The 12,832-nt window shown below is 33.9% G+C and overlaps 2 protein-coding genes across 2 annotated transcripts; one reads left to right on the top strand and one right to left on the bottom strand.

Moving 5' to 3' along the window:
* Positions 1–282: 282 nt before the first annotated feature.
* Positions 283–732, bottom strand: Spase12 (Signal peptidase complex subunit Spase12). Its single transcript, XM_089734410.1, has one exon. It carries the CDS (start codon positions 633–635, stop codon positions 354–356), a length of 282 nt encoding a protein of 93 aa, XP_089590536.1. The 5' UTR covers positions 636–732; the 3' UTR covers positions 283–353.
* Positions 733–969: 237 nt separating this feature from the next.
* On the top strand, positions 970–8,702 carry wmd (serine-threonine kinase receptor-associated protein wmd). The gene is made up of 8 exons (XM_028171346.2): positions 970–1,215; positions 2,430–2,564; positions 3,140–3,298; positions 3,707–3,828; positions 4,750–4,831; positions 5,609–5,776; positions 7,291–7,511; positions 8,432–8,702. The coding sequence occupies exons 1-7, from the start codon at positions 1,101–1,103 to the stop codon at positions 7,482–7,484; spliced, it is 975 nt and encodes a 324-aa protein (XP_028027147.2). The 5' UTR covers positions 970–1,100; the 3' UTR covers positions 7,485–7,511; positions 8,432–8,702.
* The last annotated feature ends 4,130 nt before the right edge of the window (positions 8,703–12,832 follow it).

Consider the following 12,832-nt stretch of genomic DNA (forward strand, 5'->3'; position numbering starts at 1 on the left):
TGTTTCAAGTATGACATCATTTATGTTGTTCATGCCTATGGGCCTCATAACCACTTCACACTAGTTGGACTGCAAGCACATCTATCTAAGCAATTAATAATAGGTTCATTTTAAAACATTTGTCTTTAATAGTAAGAGTTTATTTTTGTAGTATGTGCATATATTTCTTAGCTAGTTTAAAAATTCAAAAGATTAAATTGGTACATATTTACTCACATATTTTATAATAGTGTATTTAAGTGTGTGTTAACTAAGATTGACAGTTAAGTAAATAAAACAAAATTAAAACTTATTAACTATTGGATATATTTGAGAAGTAAAAGTTGTACAGACAAATTTTGAGATAATGGATTTCACTTCTTTCCTTTCTTGGCTGCTGGTTTGTCATCACCGTTCTTAGGAACCTGCCAGTTCAGAGGATTGCGTCGGTACATTGGCCATGGAGGAACAGTAAGAATGGCAGCAAGCAGAAATCCGGCACCAAGAATATACACTGACTGCGAGAATTGCTGAACTATATAACCCCATACAAAACCAACTATACTGAACAATGTAATTATTGCTCTGTATAATTTCTCTGCTTTTGCTTGTCCGACGTAATCTATGTGGGTTGGTATAGATGTAAAGAAATCCATCTTGCTAAATTAGATTAATATCACTTGCCACAACAACAAATTATTTTGAAGAAACTTAACAGAAGTAACCAATTAGACAGTCTGACATTAAACGTCAAGCAATAGACACGTCAATACTAAATTGACGTCGTCATAAAAGATATTACCAGTATTATAAAACTGATTTCTAAACGTTTATTTTTATTAGCCAAAATTTTTTTTTGTTCTTCCTAATTCTGATTATTATTTTTAATTTTATTTTATCAAAAAACTTTTAGCAATATCTTAAAATTTAGATGGCTTGCAACAAAGCTTATGTTGATAGTAGTTTTAAGATATTATTTTCTAGTAATACTGCTTTTTCCTTTCCGTCAGTCGATTGTCAACATTCAGTACGATCAGACTCATTAGGTTAATTTTAGTTTTACAAAAAGATAATTTAGTTTTATTTTTCCAAAGTACAACAATCAAAATTAATTTAACAAAATGACAACGCTTAAACAAGTTCCTCTTACATGCGGTGGCCACACGAGACCAGTCGTGCATTTGGATTTTAGTGACGTTACAAAAGACGGATATTATTTGATTTCTGCCTGCAAAGGTAAGTTTTTATTGTTTATTCGTTTGGGGTGCTTTTGCCTTAGTCATGACATATGTAGGAAACATAAATTTTTTTCTAATATTAGTGGGGTGTGTTTCACGTTGACAAATGTCGGGCGTCGTGCTACGTTTATGAGACCTTCACTTTAGTTGTTTTGTTCTGAACAGTAGGTTTGGCCGGCGTGCATTCTATGCATGTTGCGACCTTCTCTTTCCGGACATGCAGGAAGCACCTTGAATATCCACTTGTGTGTTTCCTCGGCGCCAGTTTGCCTTGGGCCGCGTCGTGCTTTTTATTCATGTACTAGAGGCTAGTGCATGACATACAAGTTTTTCAACTTTGAATGCATACAAATTTGGAGCGAGCTCGGAAGTTTATTCCTGTATTAAATTAAATGTTGACATTTCACTTATTCTGGGTCACCTTGTACCAGCTCAAGGTTTGTTGTACTTGACATTATTAATAATGATATGGGAGGCCTGACAACATAATACTATAACACAATGACTTTTATCTGTAAATTTTATTTATAATGAAAATCAGAAAAATGATAATTATTATAATTTTCACTTCCTTGTATTGCTAATGTGAAAATAATTATATTCAAGTCTTGGCTTACATGTTTTGTTTGTATGATATCCTTGGTTTTAGTTGTTACCTGTTTTGGTTCTGATTTAATAGTTCCATTAATCTCTGATGAATTAATCTTTTTTTTAATATGTAAATAAGTATAAAAATCAGGAAATAGCATACTTGAATGTTGTTATTATGTAGTGTAGTATTGTTTATTTATTTCCTTGTATAATTAATAGTTATTATCATGTTTTGTGTTCTTTTATACACAATCAGAATTTTAAAATAATATCAACAGAAACTTATTATGAGTTATAATCTGGACACTGAAAATAATTTAGTAGTTGTAAAAAAGAAATAACCAGATATTTTTAAACATAACAAAACTAAAATGTAATAGCAACTAGTTAATTTACAAAGAGCTTTAAACAATGTATGGGCTATGATTGTCTTTTACTATCATTATATACTATCTCATGTATCAACATAGTTTATGTATGAATGCTTAATTTGTCTAATTATTTACATAAATGAGCTATCTTCACTGTTAACAAGGTTGTTTATTCCTCATATTTTATTAATATGGTTTCTGGTTTTGCTTTTATTCAGATTATAATGTAATGGCATGTTTTGTTATTAAGATGGCAAGCCTATGTTACGACAAGGTGAAACTGGTGACTGGATTGGAACATTTGAAGGTCACAAGGGTGCTGTTTGGGGTGTGGCACTTACACAAAATGCAAACTTGGCTGCTAGTGGGGCAGCCGATTTTACAGGTAAATATTAAACAAGTAAGTTAAACTGCTTTTATTGAAATGTAAATCTGAAACTGTATACCTCAAATAAGCTACTAATTAGATTAAGGATATCACTCTGTGAGTGATTATTTTGTACTTTAATCTCATAGGTTTGAATTTTTTGTTTTATTAATATGATCTAAAGTTATAATATTTTTGTCATTTACACAAAATACCATGGTCTACTTTGGCCACTGACTTACTAAAATAGTAATGAAAATAGCCAAAAATATTAAATGTTTAAGCTCTGAGTATTTTTTTAGATATGTGCTTAAAGTGCTTTGTGAAGCTAAAATGCTGAACAAAATACATATTTTTTGAAATAAATATAATAATATGAAAAAGTATTTTCATATTAAATTTCCATTCCACTCTATGTGATATGTGACTGATTTCATGATTTGAAATAACTAAAAATATGCCTAACGTATTTCGAGGGTGTAGATTTTGAATTAATGATAATTTTTGGTCACAAAAACCAAAATAGTAAATTTAGTAAAAAGTGATTAAAATAACTATTACAAATTATTTAAAATCAAATTTTATATTTACAGCAAAATTGTGGGATGCTCGATATGGTGATATGGTCCACACTTTTGAACATGAACACATTGTGAAAAGTGTCAATTTCAATGCCGATGACACATTGTTGGTGACTGCTAGCAATGAGAAACTTATACGAGTTTTTGACCTCAACAAGCTTGAAGCTGGACGTATGTAATTGTTGCTTAATTTGGTTTATGTTACTGTTTAGATTAGTTTTTGAATGAATTAAGACCACTATAGTAACTATGAACTAAAATTTCTTTATACAATCTTATTATTGCTTTATTGTTAAGTAGTTACTGGAGACCATAGATATCACAAACTGAATACAGCAAATATATATTATCAAAGCCTACAATATGTGGTCTGGATTTTAATATTAATCTCATAGAAAAATAACATTGATTTATTTTGTTAACTGATGACAGTCAAAATATTTTTGACAATTGTGGATCACTCCTTTTATTAGCAATAGTGGTCCGATCAAAATCCTGCTTACTTGCCTAGCATAAATGTTCTTGGTGGGCGGGTTGTTAATTAATTTTACTACAAATAATAATGTTTATATTTCACAGCAATCGAAAAAATAAACGGACATACAAGTAGCATAAGACACGCAGTGTTCCTGAATAACTCTCGCATTGTGAGTGTCAGTGATGACAATACTATGCGCGTCTGGGATCGTAACAGTGGAGAAGTGAGTTAATCGAAATGTATACTATGGATCGTCCTATCATAGACTACAGTACATACTTGTATAGGATCATAATATTTTTTGACAGTTTTATCAAGATAATTTTATATTGCCAGTGTTGCTATAAATTTCTTATTTTGCTATAAACTATAAAAACAACTATATTTTTTAGTAAGTAAAATATGTGACATAAGTGAGAGCCTTTATAAATATTTTAGGAAGACATTGAAATCCTCATTCAGTGCTAAAACATCATACTACCAATCTATGTATTTATATTTTTAAATATAAATTCTAAAATTGTAACGAAATAATAATAATTGTTATATTTATTGTACGTCTTCAAGTCAACTTTGAAAATAGTCCTATGGTCAGAGGGGTTTTAAGCTGGCTTTGTATTTGTTGGTAACAAATGCCATAAAACTTAATATGGTTAATACATATTTGAATTAATAAATAAAGAGAAGAATTTCATACTTACAATGCTACTGAAAAATAGAGTATATTGGAAAAGATTGAAGTATTTTGTAATTTGAAAATGTGATATCTCCAATTTTAAACTTACGAAAGCTTTATATTATATATATCAGTACATGAAGTATGTCATGTGGCTGTTCATGAAACAAGAATTATTACAAAAGAATACGCCAATAGTGAAAGCATCATTTATATAGCGAAAAGTTGTCTTCACACAAATCAAATTTAAAATAACTTTTAAGAGAAGCTTTAACATAAATAATATAATAAAATAATAAAATAATATAATATAAATAAAATAATGCAATTTTCTGTGATGATAATTTAAAATAACTTTTAAGAGAAGCTTTAACATAAATAATATAATAAAATAATAATATAATATAAATAAAATAATGCAATTTTCTGTGATGATAATTTAAAATGTCATATTCTCAACATTTTCAGGAAGTCCAAAAGGTTGAATTCCAGTCGGTCCCTAATAGTCTAGAGTTGTCCAGGGATGGAGCCATATTGACTGTTGCACACGGTACTTTTTGTTTTGTTAGTAAAATAACATTCTTGTATAAGTTTTAAAAAAAAAACTAAATTGGGTTCAGTACAACTGTGATATGCAGTTTAAGATATTTGTAACGAATATGACTTGAGATAAAACCTTTTTCGCTTTTGTGAAAGTAAATGACACACAGAGAATATGCTGTAAGCAGTAAGATGGTGTCCATTGAAAAAAAATCTTAACGCTCACAACTCTGACGTCATTAAAGTCCTTGCGTGTTAGCGGTATGGAAAACTTCAAGAACTATTAGATAACAGCTGAAACGCTGCCTACCATCAGAATGCGATGTGATAATTGATTCGATAAATCGAAAGGCTCGGTTTTAGTGTGGCATCTCCAAAATATATGGCGAATTAATATTGTTACGCGCTGGGTTTCGGGATAAAAAAAAAATTCTACCGAAGTACAAATAGTAACTGTATTAAAACTTAGAACACTAACGAACACTTTAAAATTCTTAATTTACTGCTCCCGCATCGCTTTAGCTCATCCGTTCACTGTTTCGCTTCGAGTAGATCCGATTACTTACTGCCTTCGTGTCATCTCTGCAACGACATCTCTAGAATTATCGAGAACATTCTTGACAAGTCGAGTAGTTTCGATGTGTGTTTCCGATATTTGATAATAGATGGCGTTGTAATTTACGAGCGTTCTCGGTTTTGCTGGTTCTTTTGATATTCGTTTCTACTAATTGACGATAGATGGCGTTGCTCGTAAAGGCGTAACAATATTTAGTGTTTTTTTTTCTAGGTACAAACGTATCGTTTTATACGTCGGATACGATGCGCAAGTTACGCGAGTTCCCCGTGCCAACGAAGTGCTACTCGGCGTCGCTGGCTCCGAGCCGGGCGACCTTCGTGTGCGGCGGAGACGATCTAAAAGTCTACAAATATGACTACAATACTGGAACTGAACTGGGTTAGTTGGTTGATTTTATTCGCGATTAACATTGCAGCTGCCTAGAGTACATCAGGTGCCTTATTTAGTAGGCCACAAGTACTTCGAGAGAGAGAGAGAAAGAGAGAGTATGCTTTAATGTACATAAAAAGAAAAAAATCAAAACCTTAACACTAAAATGTACAATTGGCGGTCCTAACGCTAAGAGCGTTCTCTTTCAGAAAACTATTAGGTGGACGAGAATCACTAGGAAACAAATTACACGCGGTGTGCTTATGCGCGGTGTGTTATAGCGTAACAGAGGTTTGTCTGTATGTTCAAGACGATAATTTTTTTAAATCATAAATGTCAGTTAAGACTTAATGCGTAACCAATGCTATATCAAACAATCAATACTAGTGGACCTCCGGTAGTCGAAATTCGACTATAATTAATTTATATTATAAGTCTTTACACCATTATGATTCTATTGCCGAAGACTATTATACTTCTATAATCACAGATTTTGCCAAGACTACACTTTAGACAAATATTAATAAAGATAAACAATATTTAATCTATTCTCGATTTGACCACAGACTGTAAGCAATAAGAAAAGTTTGACAATAAACAAAGAATATGCATGCGTGTGTTTGTCAAATACATGGAAGTTTATGTAATGTTTTTTTTTATTGAGTCAATGTATTTTTAATGAATACTTTTAAAAAAATATTAATATTCTGTACTCCTCTATATTCTCTATAACTGTGGGAAATCTCATACTTCTCCGATGGCACAATTTTCGTAAAAAGGGGTACATAGTTTTTGCTTCAGGTATTAATATATACTTAAGGGATTTTATGACCTGGTAACTAAGATCTTTAGGTCAAGTCTTATTTTAATTTATATTCTTATTTTCGTGAAAAATGATAATATGAAGTGAAATGAAATGAAATGAAGATGATTAATTTGAGACATTAATCAACTGGGATGAAATTAAATGATGTGAGATGAGACGATATGGGATGAAATGTAATCTCAGTAAAATGGTGGTCATTTACTGAGATTTTTTCAGTGGACTTATTGAAGGATCCCGAGAAGTTAAGTCCAACGGCTTTGTATCATTTTCCCACATTTGTGCACTTTCACAGATATTAAACAGTTATTAAACTACCGTTATTACACGTTTGGACCTGAAGAAACATTAATATAGACAAAATAAAACAAATCACGCAATTTCACTCCTCGCGTTCCCGCCAAAAAGTATATTAATATATCAGCGCTTGAAAGGCAAACGTGACTAAGCGACAATGCGTGAACTTTACAGTAAACTAATTTAAAGTTGAAATACCTGAAAAAAAAACTATTTTAACGAATCTAGCTGTATGATTGAAATGATTTTAATAGACCTAAAAATATATTTTTTTTGCGCATCGAATATGGTTATTGCCCATCATTTATGTATAAAGCAGTTATTGTCGCTTAGTCACGTTTGCCTTTCAAGCGTCGATATAGGTTGCCCAAATTAAACGTTTGTTACGTGAATCGTGTAACAGAGTCGAACCGGGGCCACTTCGGTCCGGTGCACTGCGTGCGATGGTCCCCGGACGGAGAGCTGTACGCGTCTGGCTCGGAGGACGGCACGGTGCGGCTGTGGCAGGCGGTGCCGGGCCGCGCCTACGGGCTGTGGCGCCGCGCCAACGAGACCGTGCCCCTCGCTAACGGGTACAAGGAGGTGCCGGCCAACTGACACGCGTGCCAACCCTCCACTAGCCAGGTCATATCTTAATTATCTTTTTTTTTATTGTCCTCGTAGGCATACCAGCATATACAGCCCACCTTGGTTAGTGTTGTGGGAGTGGATGTCAGAGGCAAGTCTATCCTCTGCCTACCGTTTAAAACTCTCCAAAAGTCTCGTTTGAAGAAGAACTTGTCATAAATTTTTTTGTAGCTTTAAAAAATACTTTATATTAAATGCTAAATTTGCGTAATTACTGGTGGTAGGTCCTCTTGTGAGCCCGCACGGGTAGGTACCACCACCCTGCCTATTTCTGCAGTGAAGCGGTAATGCGTTTCGGTTTGAAGGGTGGGGCGGCCGTTGTAACTATACTGAGACCTTAGAACTTATATCTCAAGGTGGGTGGCGTATTTACGTTGTAGATGTCTATGGGCTCCAGTAACCACTTAACACCAGGTGGGCTTTGAGCTCGTCCACTGATATAGGCAATAAAAAATGCTATAGTAAAATGTCGTAACTTATACATTTCACGGTTTCATTTCATCATTAGAGCTATAGTAGTGATCTGAATAATTGCTTTTGAGCGTCACTTCAATTTTCTTAAAGAATCTATTATCGTATTTCGTCAGCTTAACACTTGAGAAACTTATTTTGTACAAAAGATATCTTTAAAAAAACCTACAAAATATTCTGTATTGCGAAATTCCGCGAATTTTTTTTCGAAATCGAAAAATCTATATACAAACTTTTAATAAAATATATCCATTATTATGGATAAGTCAAAAACTGCTTTCTTCTATTATCTTTATAAAATTAAAATGGGACCACATAGGAAAAAAGAACCATCTAGAAAAAAGTTCTAAGGGACATATACACAAAAAAAAAGTCGAATTGAAAGGCACTTACTTTTTTGACGTGGGGTTAAAATAACAATAATAAAGTTACCAAATTGTCAACAGGGCTACATGTGATCAGCAGTGCAATCAAAATTGTGCATTTGGTGAAGTAAAAACAGTGTGTTGTTTTAGTCACCAAAGCATGTGTAACGGACTTGTGAAGATAAGTAGCGTGAACAAATCAAGACTTTACAAACTGTTCGTAACATTTTAAACTGTGTTTGTGTTGTTTATTTTATTGCAACACTTGTTTTTTATACTCAAACTTATGTATTTATTGTAAAAAGGAAACTAAATAGACTTGATATGCAACAAATAAAGTGATTTGTAAATATGTTTTGTAGTTTTCTTAAGAGTGAGTGATTTTTGGTGATGCGTTCGTGATTTCTCGAATTACAGGCTGTAAGGAGCGCTATATAAGATCTAGTGTCATTGTCTATTTATGTGTAAAGCCTTGTTCGGACTAGGCGAGTATTTTAGTCGAGTACCGAGTAATTTAGTGGCTAAACTACTCGCTACTTACCCAAAAAAATAGAACAAAATGGATTGACTTGACTAAATTATTTACTAACCTACTCGACTAAATTTTTTGGTGCTCAAACACATTTAGCTACTAAATTACTCGGTACTCGACTAAAATACTCGCCTAGTCCGAACAAGGCTTACGGGATTTCATATTGAAGGTTGTAAAGGGACCGCTTCCGAAGAAACAGCAATAAATGAAATACAATGACTAAAGTACAATCAGCTACAGTGTTTAATAGTTACATTAAATTGTATAACTATACTTGAGACACGATGTGGATGTCTATGGGCTCCAGTAACCACTTAACACCAGGTGGTCTGTGAGCTCGTCCACCCAACTAAGCAATAAAAAAAATCCTGTGAACACTTGGATAGTTGTGCTTCATATTTAACTACCATTGTATATGTTCTAAATAATATTGTTCATCATTACAGTACAACGTTACAAAGTTCATTTTGGTTAACCCGCAATGTAAAGGCACCCTCAGTTTCAAACGATTTATTTACTATACCTACTATCCATGCACTATTGCAGCTATGTTATGGTTATTCTGTATAAATTACATAAAAATGTTAAACAAAATACATATTTTTAGATATTGTTGTATCAGCATTGCAACTTATCATTAGACGTATTTATAACGTGTTTTTTCTCTTATTCTCTGGTATCATAATGCGCTGTTCCATTTTCAGATACACGCAGACGGGTAGGTGAGGTCACGAGCTCAACCTGAGAGAATTTGATCTCGCATCGGAATCTCGACCCATCGAGATCCGCCGAGAAACTCAGTGTGTTGTGTACATAGGTCGCTCATGGAACTCTTTGTCGTTATCGAAGAGTTCGATGACGACGGCAACCGACAACCGACCGTATATACATATTAAGTAAGCACTGGCTTCAAGTTATAGGTTCATCGAAATTAATTAATTTCATGATTTATGTTACGGGTGTCTGTGTGCTTAGTGCGAGTTCTATAAAACGAATCGAATGACTTAACAACTGCGTAAATCGAGTGTACGTTCGGTGAAGAGTGAGTCGCACTCTGAGTGCGTGTGGACACGAGTTACTCGATTCGCAGGACGTTTATTCACTGTGAGCAACGATAATTTTTTTCGTATATTGGTAGCACGCAGCGTTTTTTCTTTAACGAAATGCCAAGATTTCTAAGAGCATTTGAATAAGGGCTGCTTGCTATCATAATTCATCGCTTAATGGATAATGTCACTGTGCTTAGTGCGAGTTTTTTTAACTACTCAGTCGATTTTAATGTCAGACCTCTAATTTGTATAAGATTGTATCAGCGCTGACTAGGCAGCGCTGATAGGCAGGAAGGTTATGAATCCCATTTGTGGGAGAGTGAAGGTTTGTATAAGTTGCCGTCTCATGTATCGAGTAACTTTACTGAAGTGAGCACCACGAATAATGTTTGTGCAATTGCGAGTTACAAAATAATGATTTTGACTGTTCGATCGAGTATTTATTCACTTTCGAGCAAGTAAAGCTGTCACTAAAAATTGAGTCGTGAAATCAATACAAAACCAAGGTTTTTTCTTTCGTTTTTAATAATAGTGTTGTTTTAAGTGATTTTATCCAACTAATGGTTTATACACATATGTTTTCGGTCAGAAAAAATTGTCGACGGCTAGCTAGTTGTATATAAGCAAGCATTCTTCGAAAAAAAAAATTCTTTTTATATTTTTTTCGCAACGGAAACTTATCAACTGACAGTGGGGATTTAAAAAATGTGTTTAAAGAAATGCAGTGTTTAAATTCAACAGATGCCTAGGCTTTGTGGTGGAAGCCATCATGCAACACAAAGATATTTGACAGATGCCTAAATCTAGTTTACGACATTTTCAAGATCCTCCTCCTTGCGTCGTATTCCTCACTGCTGAGGGTCGTGACCACTCTTTTGTATCACCTTCGCACGCATGATCTTTCTTCATCTATTCGTGTCTCTGGCGGTGTGGAGAGCGTTGTATAATGTGGAATCAAGAGCGGTGTGGATCTGGTCGTACCAACGTATTAGGCTGTGCCCTCGAGGTCTTTTTCTATCTACCTTACCGATTATTATTTATTTTCAAGATAAGCTTGCATAATATATACAAGTTCCGAACAACAACATTCGGACAGCCCACTGAGCTTCTCGCCGGATCTTCTCAGTGGGTTTCCGATCCGGTGGTAGATTCTGCGAAGCACTGCTCTTGCTAAGGTTAGTGTTACCAACGTCGTCAGGTTTGAGCCCCGTGATCTCACACTCGCCCGAAGAATCTAGTGTAGCCCTTCGAAGTTACTAGAATAGGTAGGAAAAAAAAACATTCGGACCGTCGGTCTACCGAGCAATATCACCCGCTCGGTGGAAGATCTTCCCTTTGTCGTATACCTGCAGCCTTAATGCTTATTGTCAATAAATATACAATATTCCATAACAATGTCAGTACAGCAATTAATCAAAGTTACTTGTGTTTTCATAGTTCGGATTGATATAGTTACATATTAGAGATGAATCGGATTTATTAGAACAGACTCGAGTATTAGGCATTTTACGAGATTAGGCTGCAGCCTTATCCCTAATCCCATTTTGTCAATGTGTATAATCCACCTGTTCCACCTACCTAATCTTCGTATTGTTAAAACATAAAACCAAATGCTCAGCATACGCTTCCACCTGTTCCTGCGCTATCTCACTCAGTTACACGTTGCAACGTATCTCACAATCCCTAATTGCCTTATCCTAATTATTCAAATAAGGATTCCAACGATCACAATAATCAAATCCTAATAACAAACTCAGAACTTAAGATTAGGAATAGGCAAATTGAGATTGCTTGCTAAGTAAAGTATTGTTTGTGAATGAGATTAGGAAGATTATGTGGATTAGATATGTGGATTAGATATTTGGATTAGGTAGGTATTTCTTAAGATTAGGATCAGGTGGACCTAGTTTATGATTTACCTAGTACGACCCATCTCTATTACATATTGTTATTAACTAGTTTTGTGAGTGCCATAACAAATAATTTAAATGTGACCAATTGTTCCAATGTGACGATTAGGGGATATCCTATTATTCTTTAATATATTATCAGTTTATAAAATTAAAGTCTCTTTTAGTCTAGAAAAGGACAAAGTACTCTTTCTGTCTCTTTCAAATAAGGCGTATGCCTTAAAGTATTAAAATCGAAAAAAAAAACTTCTTCAATTACATTTTTGAAGTTTATCAGAAAATATATTTTTGGATTGAGCCACTTTAATTCTAAAGGTCCAAAATAATATTCAACACGTCACTTCCCATTACCCGACTAATTTTGACAGTAACCTGTCCTCATTAAAGTACTGATAAAGTACGTTGTATTTCATTTAGACGGTCTAAAGCAAAAACACTACGTGCTACCAATTATACGAGAAAAAATTATCGCTGCTCACGTTGAATAAACGTCCTGCGAATAGAATAACTTGTGTCCACTCGCACTCACACCGTGAAGAACGTACACTCGATTTACGCAGTTGTTAAGTCATTTGATTTTATTGTTATCAATTTCATTTTTAGTAACATCTATGAAAGAGTTCTTAATAAAAGTATTTACAAAATTAATGAGTTATTGAAGTAAACTTGTGATATTTGTTGTGTATTTGTTCACTATCATTGTACGTTGTTGTTAAACAGTGATGCGATGGTGATAACAATACCACAGACCAGTACAACGGAATGCATAGACATCATCATTTGAATTTAACTTAAAAATTGATTGTTATATACTCTGACGGACTCGGTGGTGCAATAGTTAGCGCTCCTGGCTGTTGCGCTGAGGGTCGTGGGTTCGATTACCGCATTGGAGAAAATTTGTGTGATGAATAGATTTTTTTGCTCTTTGTCTGGATGTTGGTTACCTATGTATGTATATATTTAAACATATAAATAAATATATGTTTATCTG

This window comes from Bombyx mandarina, chromosome 17, assembly GCF_030267445.1.
Source record: "Bombyx mandarina strain Sakado chromosome 17, ASM3026744v2".
Lineage (NCBI taxonomy): Eukaryota > Metazoa > Arthropoda > Insecta > Lepidoptera > Bombycidae > Bombyx > Bombyx mandarina.